The 13,255-nt window shown below is 36.9% G+C and overlaps 1 protein-coding gene across 4 annotated transcripts in view; it reads left to right on the plus strand.

The window, feature by feature from the left end:
* Window positions 1-13,255, plus strand: part of ITGB6 (integrin subunit beta 6) — a 132,718-nt gene that overhangs the window by 54,240 nt on the left and 65,223 nt on the right. The window contains exons 2-8 of one of the 4 annotated variants that reach the window (XM_019457504.2): window positions 172-253; window positions 950-1,002; window positions 1,188-1,419; window positions 1,528-1,603; window positions 2,346-2,425; window positions 4,992-5,196; window positions 6,051-6,297. In XM_019457504.2, the coding sequence (XP_019313049.2) occupies window positions 1,375-1,419; window positions 1,528-1,603; window positions 2,346-2,425; window positions 4,992-5,196; window positions 6,051-6,297 (653 nt within the window). In that variant the 5' untranslated portion in view covers window positions 172-253; window positions 950-1,002; window positions 1,188-1,374. Of the gene's footprint in view, window positions 1-171; window positions 254-949; window positions 1,003-1,187; window positions 1,420-1,527; window positions 1,604-2,345; window positions 2,426-4,991; window positions 5,197-6,050; window positions 6,298-13,255 lie in introns of those variants that run through there. The other 3 variants (XM_019457512.2, XM_019457516.2, XM_019457517.2) reach the window with 3 other exon arrangements.

Genomic DNA, 13,255 nt, shown 5'->3' on the forward strand with positions numbered 1-13,255 from the left:
GTATTTTTCTCCCAAAAGGTATATCTTTCAGCTTTTTAATAATTCTAGTTTCTCTCTACAGGATTCTTGCCATGTTCTTTCATGTTCTTGTGTATGATGGAGTTCAAAATTGAACACAGCCTTCCGAGAAGAACCTGAGCAGTCTATAATTAGCTTTTCCTCTCTCCACAGAATTCGCATGCTTGTCTAGAAATACACCTTTAAAGGATAATCTCCCAGGACATAGGCCCAGCCACAAAGAAGCCTGTCCAAGGTCAGAGAGTTTAGAGAGTAACAAAGCGAATATTTGATTCTTACTGGTTTTCAGTTTTTACAAATCCCCAAACACTCTCCTGAATACATTGGGAAAATAGGCAATCGACCACATGAATTTAGACATAGATTGTATATATTTTAAATTGGTCACTGTTTCTTTTAACAAGTAAATACCTGCTATGGGCTAAGTGGCGAGTTAGAGGCTGGGACAGAAAGAAGAGCCGTTGGTCCCTATCTAAAGGGATGCTGAATCCTAGGCACCACCATTTCTGTGTCCATTGCTGTTGTCGTGAAATTATCTACTCTGGGTCTAATTTCATTTTCATATATTATATTTATTTCCAATAACACTTTTTAATTGAGAATTCTATGCTGAGGGGGCTCCTGGGTGGTTCAGTTGTTTAAGTGTCTGGCTGTTGATACCAGCTCAGGTCATGATCTCACAGTTTGTGTTTGAGCCCCGTGTCAGGCCCTGTGCTGACAGCATGGAGCCTGCTTGGGATTCCCTCTCTCTCTTCTCTCTCTGCCAATCCCCTACTTGTGCCCTCTCTCTTTCAAAATAAATAAACTTAAAAAAAAGAATTCTATACTCATGAAAAAATATCTTTCATCCAATATGAAAAACAAAGGAGCAGTGTTTTGCTTTCCCTAGTCTGCCTTCTAGTTTGACTGTAAAATGAATTTTATTTTTCAGAGTTCATTTCAATTTTCTGCAAAGGATTTAACAATGGAATACAAAAATCTCAGGTATCTGCCTTTAGCTTATTTTTAAAATGCTTCTTACATAGAAGTTATAGCCTTGTATTTTATGTATCACCTTTACTGTTGCCATTAAATTAAAACTATTTTAGGAAAAACTTTAGATTCTAGTTCCATTGCTCTTTTGACATTTCATTGATTACTATTTCACTAAAGATATTAACTTTCTCTAGGGTGCAGAGAGACTAAGAGAATTTATACAAAAATTTCTGCTGAATGAATTTCCCCACCTTCTTGGTGATTGTACGTACACCTGCCTTCCTTATAAGGAGAACAAGGAAGTAAATCATGTTGAAGTTGCTTTTAAACACAGCTTTCCTTCTTTACCTGTCCAGGTAGCCTGTTTTCATTTCAGTCTTAATGAAAACTTTTAAATTTACATCTCAAGTTTCTTTTCAAAGCAGCGTAAGTAGTATTTAAAATTTTACACCTCAAGAAAAGAAAGACTTTAACGATGTTCAGCTTTGGTCTTGTAATGTTGAAGGTAATTCATTTTTTAATCTGTCTGCACAGCGAGAACTGAAACGAATGGGGATTGAACTGCTTTGCCTGTTCTTTCTATTTCTAGGAAGGAACGATCACGTACAAGGTAAGACCTAAGCTCTCCGATATATTGCTTTCGCGGTATGCTTGACAAACCTGTCATTTGGTTCAGAAACTAGATCTGAAGTCATTTTTTATTTGATCTGTTCGTTTGCTCGTTGCCATTGAAGGAACACTAACAAATTACAGGCGGAGGCAGGGCTGTTCCCACAGCAAATGCTCCAGGCTTCAGGTAAATAAATACAAAGGTTGCGTGGGCATCTTAATGAGGAGAATTAAACAGCTTTTCTACACAATAGGGCTCCTTAATACCTTCGTGACAACCATCTTGGTAACTTTTCTAGCTATTCTATTGTACAAGGTCTTCCGCTTAAGAGTAATAATCTTGAAAAAGAAGACCTTATTTTAAGAATAAAAAAATAACACATTTAAGAGAGAAGCATTCTTTAATGGTTGCAAATAATTTCTAAAAATTAAAGTGGATGATAGTGAATGAGGCTAATAAATTGAATGATTCGAAGTTTGTGAAAGCTGAGATAGTTTTATATTTCAAGAAAAAAAAAAAAGAATGATCATTTTGGCTAAAAAGACATAAGTGTTCTCAATGTGACGGATGTAAAATATGAACTTTTTAACGAGCTGCCAAAATTTCAAGGACTGATCTTTGAAGACTAAAATTGACTTTGATGTTGTTTCATTCATGTATTTTAAGAGCCATACTTCTTTCTCGTAAGTGGAGTGACCGAAAGTGTGCTGAATCCCTTGTGTCTTGCTGGGTTTAAACACAGGTGGCTGTGCTATGGGAGGTGCAGAAACCTGTGAAGACTGCTTACTCATTGGACCTCAGTGTGCCTGGTGTTCTCAGGAGGTAAAACAAATGACTTCATCGTGTTTATAAAAACTGCAGTTATACTTCCTGCGGATTCCATCGATGATTATTCTGATAGTTTTCTGCTTTCTTTGGGGTATAGGAGCGAAACAAATCAGGAAAGAAAAATGTAAGCATTAGTAGATCACAGTGTCATTCACGTGATTACTCTCGGAAACAATTTGCGGAAGTAGTGAATGTCAAATCATTGTGAAAAATACCTAACTCGGCATCTTTTATTAACCTGATCCCTCCTCTTATTTTAAAGTCGCTTCTAACCGGTTACATGTCAAATGCCAAGGCTCTGAGTAATCAGAGATCACGGAGAGGATATTTTCTAAAGTTAAACATACATTTAACTTCAATAGCATAGTTGCACTCTGTCTAAGGATCCATTCGGAGCCACCGCCGGGTTCTAAGAGATGTCTTCCAGGTTTGGGGCAAATTTGAGTATTCAGACAGTATCCAGCTCTTCTAAAAATTAAGCTTTCATGAGCTTGGTGACTCTATACCACACTGATGACAAAGCCCGAAACAGACATTCCTTATCTGATCAAACGGAAAACTATGTAAAAGTAGTATAAGGGGGTGGGGGCACATGTAACAAGGAATCCTAAGTCACTGCCTCCTGTGACACCTTAGAGCCATCTGTAAATGATTCCTGAGCTGTCTTAACTCTTCCTGGATTTAAAACAATTCTCTACTGACTCTCACAAAAAGAATCTGAACACAAATCAAAGCATACAAACGCCAAGTTCAGCAAGAACTGAGTAGTATGCTCAAAGGGGAACAAACCTGAGTGCCTGGCTCAGGAGTAGGCTATAATTACTAAATCTCAAATTCCAAGTTGAGTGTATACCATGGAGGAAAGCCTCACAGACACAGAGCACAGACCCAGCTCACTCCCCCACTACTGTTCTGACTGATGGGACATACATACACATGTGAGGGAGTTATGCTTTTTGTAAACTCATATATCAAAAGCAGTTTTGAGAATATACAAAGAGGAAAACCCACATTTTTTTATATTGACTCTCTGAAGAAGATGGTGTTAATTTCATGCCAGAGACCCACAACGACAAATCAGTCTAACAATACTCCTACCTGTAGATTTTTATTTAAATGTATTATTTTAGCACTCATTAAAGGGGGCTTCTTAAGTCATTCCTGAATAGCTTTACTTGTGCATGACACTTGTTAGTCACATTATTGTCAATTTTCAAAGGCAGAGTATTCTGAACACACTCTAACAGGAGAAGTAGTTACATCAGTTGAGACAACTGAAGCAAACAGTACACGAGGCTTCTGTTTAGAGTAGATTGGAAAAAAAAAATAGGTTCTATGGTTAACACCACCTCTGACACTTTGGCCAACACTGTGGTTACAGGTGGTGGCAGTGATATTGTGTTGAGAAGCGTTCTGAGCCCTTGTCAAGCCACTGTTCGCCTTGGATGTAGCATGGGAAGTTACAGCGTTTGCTATGCTTAGTCTAGGGCCTCAAATATGTACCAGGCCTCACTGACAAATAATGAATTCTAAAAAATCAATTTCAGAAGAAATGTAACCTTTCTAGTTGGTGAAATAGCTAGAGTGGCTTAGAATTCTAAGAGATGAGGAAAACCCTATGAGCCTTGGTTTGCTTCTTTCCAAGCATGACAGTCCATGAGCCTCAAATTTGACGTTGCCTAGAACTTCAGTAGCTCTAGAGCAGCTGTGCTGTGGGGTAAAACAGGTAATTATCTCTCAACTCCATCTGGGTCACTGTTGCAAGGTTGTTTCTAGCCTGGAAACATCATCTCACTGCCTCCTGTTACCAAGTGGATCAGAAGGGGCCTGGGAAACTCCTGAGTCCTACACAAAAAAGTAGTCTTTTACACCATATTCTCTTTGCTTCCCTTCTCCACTTCCAAATCTTGGAGAAAAGTTCCAAAGACCTTGAACTGGAATACTTTCAGACACTGAGTTTACAGTCCCCAAGACTGTAGTGAAGTCCCCAAACTTTAGTGAAGTAAGGCCTCAATAGAGGGGTAATGAATGTATCCACAAGTTAAGCCAGAACAGAGAGCTAGATGGGGAGATGTCACAATCTTTGCCCTTTCAGAACCCACAGGAAAGGCTTTCTTTGTCGTCAGATTTGATAACAGACACACGGAGAGCTAAGACGGTCCAGGAGCCTACAGGTCAATCCAAGCAGATATTTTCATGGAATGATATTAACTTTATCAACCGTTTCAAGGATCTGGTGGTCATGGCACAGAGCTTTAAAGAAGTGAGCATTAAGAACAAAATAGCAACACAAACAAATAAACAACTGGTAGGGGAATTCAACTGGGTATAATTAAAAGGAGAATCCAATTTTACTCAGAATTTCACTGGCAGAATTCTCTGGTTATTCTGCTATAACTTAATTTTAGGCCTACAATTAACATCAGGCACATGGGGATATGATATACTGAGTATGGCAAGCTGCCCAACTAGCAAAACAAGCAAAAAAAATTTTTGTCTTATAAAGAAACGGAGATTTGTCTTATTTTTCTCTTTATTGTTTTTTTTTTTCTTGTTTTAGAATTTTACCCATCCATCTGGAATTGGAGAAAGGTGTGATACCCCAGCAACTCTTTTAGCTAAAGGATGTCAACTAACCTTCATCGAAAACCCTGTCTCCCAAATAGAAATACTTACAAATAAGCCTCTCAGTGTAGGCAGACAGAAAAATAGTTCTGACATTGTTCAGATTGCACCTCAAAGCTTGACTCTTAAATTGAGACCAGGTATGTTGTGATTTACACGAGCATTGGCTCATGTAAATAAATCTACCGTCACATATGGTAATACCATTATTAAGCTAATAGATCTGGTACCATGTTACATATCATGATTATTATGAGTCAGAGTTCCCATTCTTAAGGAAATAGAGAATCTCTGGCCTAATACTCTTCTTCATTCACATTGGTCACTCACACTCCAAATGCATCACTAAAATAAGCTTATCTAATAGTAAGCATTTGAATTGCTCAAATGTTGTTAGGGCCTACCTCACATTTCTTCAAGAACTGTAATGTAGCTTTAAACACCTCTTTATTTTCTTCTCCCTGGCTAAAACCACGTACAAAAAATTCAGCTTATCTTCCATCTAAATGGATGCTGGTTCTCCCAAGGAGATATAAAATATCCTAACTTTTACCTCCTTTAGTAGCTCTAAACTCACTGCTGAAAGATTTTTCATGGGCTCATTCACTTGTAAACTTGACCAGGTAGTTTATGAAATCCTCAGTATCTCCAGCAAGTTCTTATTGGTATGAAGTAGCCAGTTGGCCCAGTAAATGGCTATTCACAAGTAAGTCTCAATGTATTTTTCATCTAAACATTTATTTATTTTTGAGAGACAGAGTGAGACAGAGCACGACTGTGGGAGGGAGAGTACACAGAGAGAGGGGGGGTACATAGAATCCAAAGCAGGCTCCAGGCTCTGAGCTATCAGCACAGACCTTGATGTGGGGCTTGAACTCACGGACCGTGAGATCATGACCCCAGCTGAGGTCGGATGCCCAACCGACTGAACCACCCAGGTGCCCCAGTCTCAATGTATTTTTAAGGATTTTCTTTTCTTACATGGGCTTTGCAGGTAGTGAACAGACCCTGCAAGTGCAAGTCCGCCAGACAGAGGACTACCCAGTGGACTTGTATTACCTCATGGACCTCTCAGCCTCCATGGATGATGACCTCAACACAATCAAAGAGCTGGGCTCCCTGCTTTCCAAGGAGATGTCTAAATTAACCAGCAACTTTAGACTGGGCTTCGGCTCTTTTGTGGAAAAACCCGTCTCCCCTTTTATGAAAACAACACCAGAAGAAATCGCCAACCCTTGCAGGTAAGTAAATGATTCTCTGGCATCTTTGAACACTGATTTTCTGTAGAGATGGCCCTGCTCTGAGTGGCACTTGCCAGGAGCTTGCTAACTCCCTGGCATTTCCCTCCTGCCAGGTTGGATCTTGGCAGCTCTCTCAGTTGTCCGGGCATTTTGGAACCAAGGTGACCTCATCTTAATACCTGGTTCTGGCCTTGGGTTCTTTCAGCACCCTCACATCTGTCTTCCTGTGTAGAATCTTTTTTCAGGAGTGGCAAATTTGGCTTTGTGTTCTGCAGACAGGGGAAGTGACTCTTTCACTATAGGTTTCAATGGCCTGTGTCCATCTACAACCTCTCAGAGACCTTCTATTCCCAAAGGCCGCCTCTTTCTGAGGCTCTTTGACAGTAACCCATACTTTCTCAGAGTATTTTTCTCCATGACCATGATTTCTGCCAAAATACCAATTTATACAGTTCCCTCTGACATACTTTGGGAAATGTGGATTTCTCTTATCGCTTGGCTTTCTCTTATTATTTCCAGCCTTCTCTGCTACCCAATTCAGTAGGAAAATAAGCATTATGGACTCTATTGTAACCTGCTACTGTCAGCTATTAAAACCATGTGTTATCCAGGTGATGGTCAGGGGAAAGTTGCTTTGTGATGGCATACGTGTACAGTCAATGACACGTTCAAAATCAAATGATTCAACATCCTTCTATTAAAAAGAGCTACCATTTGCTGTGTGCCAGACACTGTGCTACAGGTTGCACACACAGGACCTCATTCAATCTTCATAATAACAGCAGTTCAAAGCAGGTTTTATCATCCTTCTACTCAGAGGAAGTAACAGAGGCTCTGAGAGGTTAGTAATTTTCCCAAGGCCACATGACTAATCAGTGATCTGTACCAAAATCTGGGTTGGTCCAAAACCAAGCCCCTTACTACTATGAATCCAGTATATATGCAACGGCTTTCCAAAAGTATATTGACTTTTAATACTTTTATACACCCAAGGCATCAATCTCTAAAAGACAAGCACCTTTATAATATCATTTAAAAACTTTTCAGTGTGGTTCCCAACTAGAATCTGACATAGACAAAGATAATTTGACCATGAAAGGAACTCATCACTGATTGTAGCTGTTAGGAATTGTGTTTGGTTGCAAGCACCAGAGATAGTAGCTTAAAAAGGGAAGGTTTTTGGTTTTTGTTTTCTTTTTCACATGAAGGGAGTCTAGAAAAAGGCAGTTCAAGGCTGGTATGGCAGCTCCACACATCAGGGATCTGGGCCTTATCTGCTTTTCGCTCTCCCATCATTGACTCTTGGATTTTAACTTCAAGGCCCAAGGAGTTTTCAGGGATGCCACTCATTACTTCTTCATTCCAGACAGTAAAGAAAGAGGAAAAGAGGGGCAGATCAATAAAAGGCACTGCCTTTCTCCCCACCTTTTATTTCGAGGTATCATTGACACACACCAAGATGCCATACATCAGAAATGTTCAGTTTGATGAGTTTTGACAATTGAATATACCAATGTAATTACCACATAAAACATGATGTAGAACATTTCCATCACCTCAGAAAGTTTCTTTGTGCCACATTATAGTCGGTTCTATTCGCCTAGAGGTAACTGCTTTCTGATTTCCATAATTTAGATTGGTTTTGCCTATTCCTGGATTTCATATAAATGAAATAATATAGTATACACCTTTTGTTTCCGGCTTCTTTTATTCAATATAATGTTTCTGAGACTCATCCATGATTTTATGTTGATCAGTAGCTTGTTCCTTTCGGTTTTAAGTAATAGTCTGTTGTATGGATTTACTACACTTTGTTTATTCATTCTTTCATTGATGGATATTTGGATTGTTTCCCATTTTTTTGCCTATCATGAAAAATGCTGCCATGATCACTTGCCACTAAATCTTTGTGTGTATGTATGTTTTTATTCCTCTTGGATAGATACCTAGAATTGGAGTTACTAAATTGTATAAGTGTAGTTTTAATTTTTAAATAAACTATCAGATTGTTTTCCAAAGTAGATTTGCCATTTTGCATTTCCATCAGCAGTGTGTTCCAATCATTCCAAATCCTTGATAACACTTAGTATTGTCAGTCTTTCCAGTTTTAGCCATTCTGATAGCTATGTATATTATTGTAGTTTTGATTTGCATTCCCCTAATAACAAATGATATTGAGCATCTTTTCACGGTTTTCCTTCCATTCTCATATCTTATTTTGTGAAGTATTTTTTCAAGTTGTTTGCCCATTTTTAAAAATTAGATTCTTTTCAATATTATGTTATATAATTTCCTTGTATATCCTGGATAAAAGTTCTTTGTCAAGTATATGGATAAAAGTTCTTTGTCAAATACATGTTTTACAAATATTTCTTCCCTGTTTGTGGGTTGTATTTTTATTTTTCTAGCAATGCCTTTGGTCAAGCAAAGGTTTCTAATTTTGTGGGAGTTCCATTTTTCAATTTTTAAATTTGTGGCTAGTGTGTTTTTTTGTCCTAAAAAAAATCTTTACCTTAGCAAATATCCCAAATATTCTTCCTATTTTTCTTCTAGAAACTTTACGGTTGAAGCTCTTGCATTTAGGTCTATGACTTCAAATTAGTTTTTGTATTTAGAATGAGGAAAAGGCTTAGGTTCATCCTTTGTTTTCATGCAAATACCCAATTGCTCCAGCACTATTTGTTAAGCAAGACTTTCCTTCCCCCATTGAATTACCTTTATATCCTTGTTAATAAGTAATTGACTATATATATATATGAATGTAATTCTGGACACTCCATTCTGTTCCCCCGATCCGTTGAATACACCCATGTAACCACCAATGCCTTACAGTCTTTATAACTACAACTTTATAAAAAGTCTTAAAATCAGGAGCGTAAATTCTCCAACTTTGTTCCTCTTTTGTTTTGCTATTCTAGATCCTTTGCATTTCCACAGAAATTTTAGAATCACATTGTAGATTTCTTCAAAAAATATGCTGAGATTTTGATTGGAATTGCATTGAAATGATAAGTCAATTTAAGGAGAATGGACATCTTAAAAATACTGAATGTTCCAATCATTGCATATGACATATATTTTCATTCATTTAGGTCTTGTTTACTTTCTTTCAGCAATGGTTTGTCATTTTCAGGGTAGATATCCTATACATCCTTTTTTTGATTTATTCCTAGGGTTGTTTGTTTTTTTCTTAATTCTGTTGCTAAAGGTATTTTCTACGTGTTTGTTGATAACATATAGAAATGGAATTATTTTGCATATTCACATTGCATTCTGCAGCCTTGATAAATTTTTCTTATTGGTTCCAGTCTAGTTTTTTATAGATTTCTTAGAATTTTTTATGTACATGACCATGTCATTTATAACAACCTCTTCCTCTTCCAATACTTATGCCTCTTCTTTCTGTTTCTTGCCTTGGTGTACTGCTTAGGGTCATTAATACGATTTTAAATAGAAGTGGAGAATGATGTTACTTAACTTGCTTGTGATCTTAGGAGGGAATCTTCAATGTTTCACTATTGGTTATATTATCAGCTACTATTTTTTGTTTTGTTTTGTTTTGTTTTTATTCCTTTTATCAGATCAAGAAAGTTCTTTTCTATTCCTTATTTGGTAAATTTTTAAAAAATCATAAATGGATGATGAATTTTATTTTCTTGATTTAAGGAGTTTTGCCACAAATTTTCCCCAATTCCTTATACTTTCATCTCATTGGCCAGGACTTGTTACATAGCCATGGCTAGCTGCAAAGGAAGTGTATTGCTACCCCAAATGAAGTCAGATTTCTGGTAGTAGAGAAGAATAGCAGTTCTGGCAAGACTCAACAAAGAGCTTTCTAGAGAATAGATTTATGGTGTATATTAAATAGTAAGGTATGATTACTATTATCAATTGTTTGATTCACTTGTGAAGGGAAGTGAACTTCTAACAGCCTCCCAAAGCATTTCTGATGCTCTGGCCCTCATATATATATATTTAATAGAGAATGTTGTATTTGTTTAAAATGTGTATTTATTTATTTATTTATTTTTAATTTGTATTTATTTAGATCTCTGGTATGTTAAGCTTTGGTAGAAAGTCTAGTAGTGCAGTTTCATTTAGGATTACAAAGTCCAACCTCTGCCCCAGGGGCTTAGTCAAAATCATTCTTTCTGTCACAGGCCAGATAAGAGGTAGTAACATCAAGTACAATAATGACCATGGGAACCAATGAGTAAGGACTGTTACCAGAGAAAACAATTAAAATTAACAAACCAATGGCTCAGCTAAGTTGGCAGCCCATCATCTAACAATAAGACCCTGTCCTTAATCAGGTTCCTAGAAAAAAGGAAGCAGTTTGGCTTTTTATAGCTCTGACTGAATTTCATTCATTTATTCATTAATTCATTCAACAAAAATTTACTCTGCTCCAACTATGTACCAAGCCTTGTGCCAGGAATGGAGATATCTGGAAGAAAAGACTTACACTCAGTCCTCAAAAAGCTGAAATTCTTTGAGGAGCAGGCACACAGTATTAGCATGGTCATTAAAAGCATGGGCTTTGCCATCAGCCCTGCATTAGGTTCAGATTTGTCTACTCACTTGTAACATCAACTTAAGTGAACATTTTCACCCTTAAAGCTTCAGTTTGCATTAACCATACCGATCACACAGAGTGGTTGTAAAGACTGGGTGAGGTAATGAAGCATTTGGTACTGGCCTTGACCTTGAAGTTCTCCATAAGTGGTAGTTACTACCAACATCAACAGAGTGAAGTTAGGGGGAGAGCAGAGCATTGCACAAGCTGTGGTGAATGGAGTCCCAAAGGAGAATCATCCATTTGATCTCTTGAAAGGTCAATATTTTCCAAAGGTGTTTCTTTTATTCTTATTTGCAAAATTTGCCATTAGTTAAAATTATAAATAATGAGTTATTTCCTGCAGCAGTATATTTTTTCCTTGCCTTTCACATCCCTAATTCTCCCAGTTTCTCTGTCCAGATACCACCACCAGACATATACTCACCAAGAACTCAAATACCAAACATAATAGTCAATCCTTTGATCAATCCAAACCTCATAATTAAGGAATAAAATGTTCTTTGGTAGGAAGGCAATAAGAGGAAAGAGTGAGGAGTTCTTCAGACCTGGGTTTAAATCCTAACCTTGGACAAACAACTTACTCTCTTTTAGTAGGTCTCTTCCCATATAAATGAGGATAATAATATTCATGTCCTAGGGTAATCATGACAATTGAATGAGGTCAGAATATAACAAACATTCAAAACAAGTATTAATTTTCTTTCTCTCATCCATACTTAGTATTTCTAGTTATTTTTAAGTAGAGTCCTCACAATTTTAGACCTCAGGACTTTCTTATATTTTCAAAAATTAAGACCCCATAAAGCTTTAGTTATGTGGGTTGTATCTATCAAAATTCAGCATCTTAGAAAATAAAACTGAGAAATTTTTTAAATGATTATTTATTGATTCATTTCATAATTCCAGTAAGAAACATGCCGTACATTATTATAAAATCACATCTTTATAAAAAAAATTATATTTTTCATAACAAGACGAAAATCAGCAAGAAGAGTGGCACCGTTTCACATTTTAACAAACCTCTTAAAATATCTGGTTTGATAGAAAACAACTGGATTCTCATGTCTTCTTCAGCATTTAATCTGTTGCAATATTTTGTTTTGGTTGAATTCCATGAAGAAAGTCAAATCTCGCATAGATTTATAGTTGGAAAAGAGAGAAGCATTTAATAGCTTTTTACAATGTCTGTGGACATTCTTCTTTGATACTACATTCAAACTAGACAAGAGGTAAATTTAGTTTCAAGTGGAGTCTGAAACAGTATCAACGAACTTTGGGTAAAGCCATTGTTGTGTCTTGCACTTTGAATGGCTGTTTTACCCATGTATGTGATTTTGTAATATACTTTGGTAATTTGGAAAATATTTCTTCAGTGAATTATGTAGATCTTCCAAGTTTCCTAACACAGTATTGAAAAAAGTCACATTTGTTAATATCACCACAAATCTCATCAGAGAAGTCTTCAAGTCCTGAGAAGCTATTAATCTCATGGGTAGCAGATTAAAATTTTCCAGAATTCTAATTTTCTAGTTACCTCAAATTTTATCATTGGCAACAAATACTGACAGCTGTTTTCCTTGAAGGACAGGTTTTCCTCATGTTTAAGAACATATCTGCCGCATACCCAAGTTGGAATAATAGTTTGGCTGGCACACATTCTTTCAGGTAAAAATCTTCTATAAAAAAAGGGCCAGTTGAGTTCAAACAACTACAGAAGTTTTTTGTCACTGTGAACATTGTGCTTCCGTGTGCCGCAGAAATGTTGTATGCATATGTCCCATGTGGTTACACAGAAACACTTCATTTATTATTTATTATTTTTTTTATTTTTTAAGTAGGCTCCATACCTAACGTGGGACTCAAACTGATGACCCCGAGATCAAGAGTCGCATGCTCTACAAACTGAGCCAGGCAGGCGCCCCAGAAATACATTTTTTTAAAAAACACGTATTCAAGGGTGTAGACTTAATAAAATGAGTAACTTTTACTGCTTTATCAAAGATAACCAAGTAAAACTAGCAACTTTATTATGATGATAAATGCTTGCCAGTAAAAATCATAAGAACCACTACTAGCCAGGTTTGAGCCATTGCCTTGATCTCCAGCACCAGCTGTTTTACTCACCACTGCTTTTGCAGCATCAGTGCAAATGTCAACACAGTGAAAAAGACAAATAACATCTTTTATTATTATCAGAAAATAGTTCGACCCGATGGCCTCTCTGAAAATGTCTCAGGGACCTATGTGGGTCTGTGCACCACACTTTTAAAACCTGTTTAATCTAATCTCTAATGCTTTTAGGAGTAGTTTCTTTCTTTATCTTCTTTGGATATACGGTCACTAAAAAATTTTATTACACCATGTAAAGAATGCTGAAGT

Source organism: Panthera pardus, unplaced genomic scaffold (assembly GCF_024362965.1).
Source record: "Panthera pardus isolate Hobbes unplaced genomic scaffold, ASM2436296v1 HiC_scaffold_10, whole genome shotgun sequence".
Taxonomy (NCBI): Eukaryota; Metazoa; Chordata; class Mammalia; order Carnivora; family Felidae; genus Panthera; species Panthera pardus.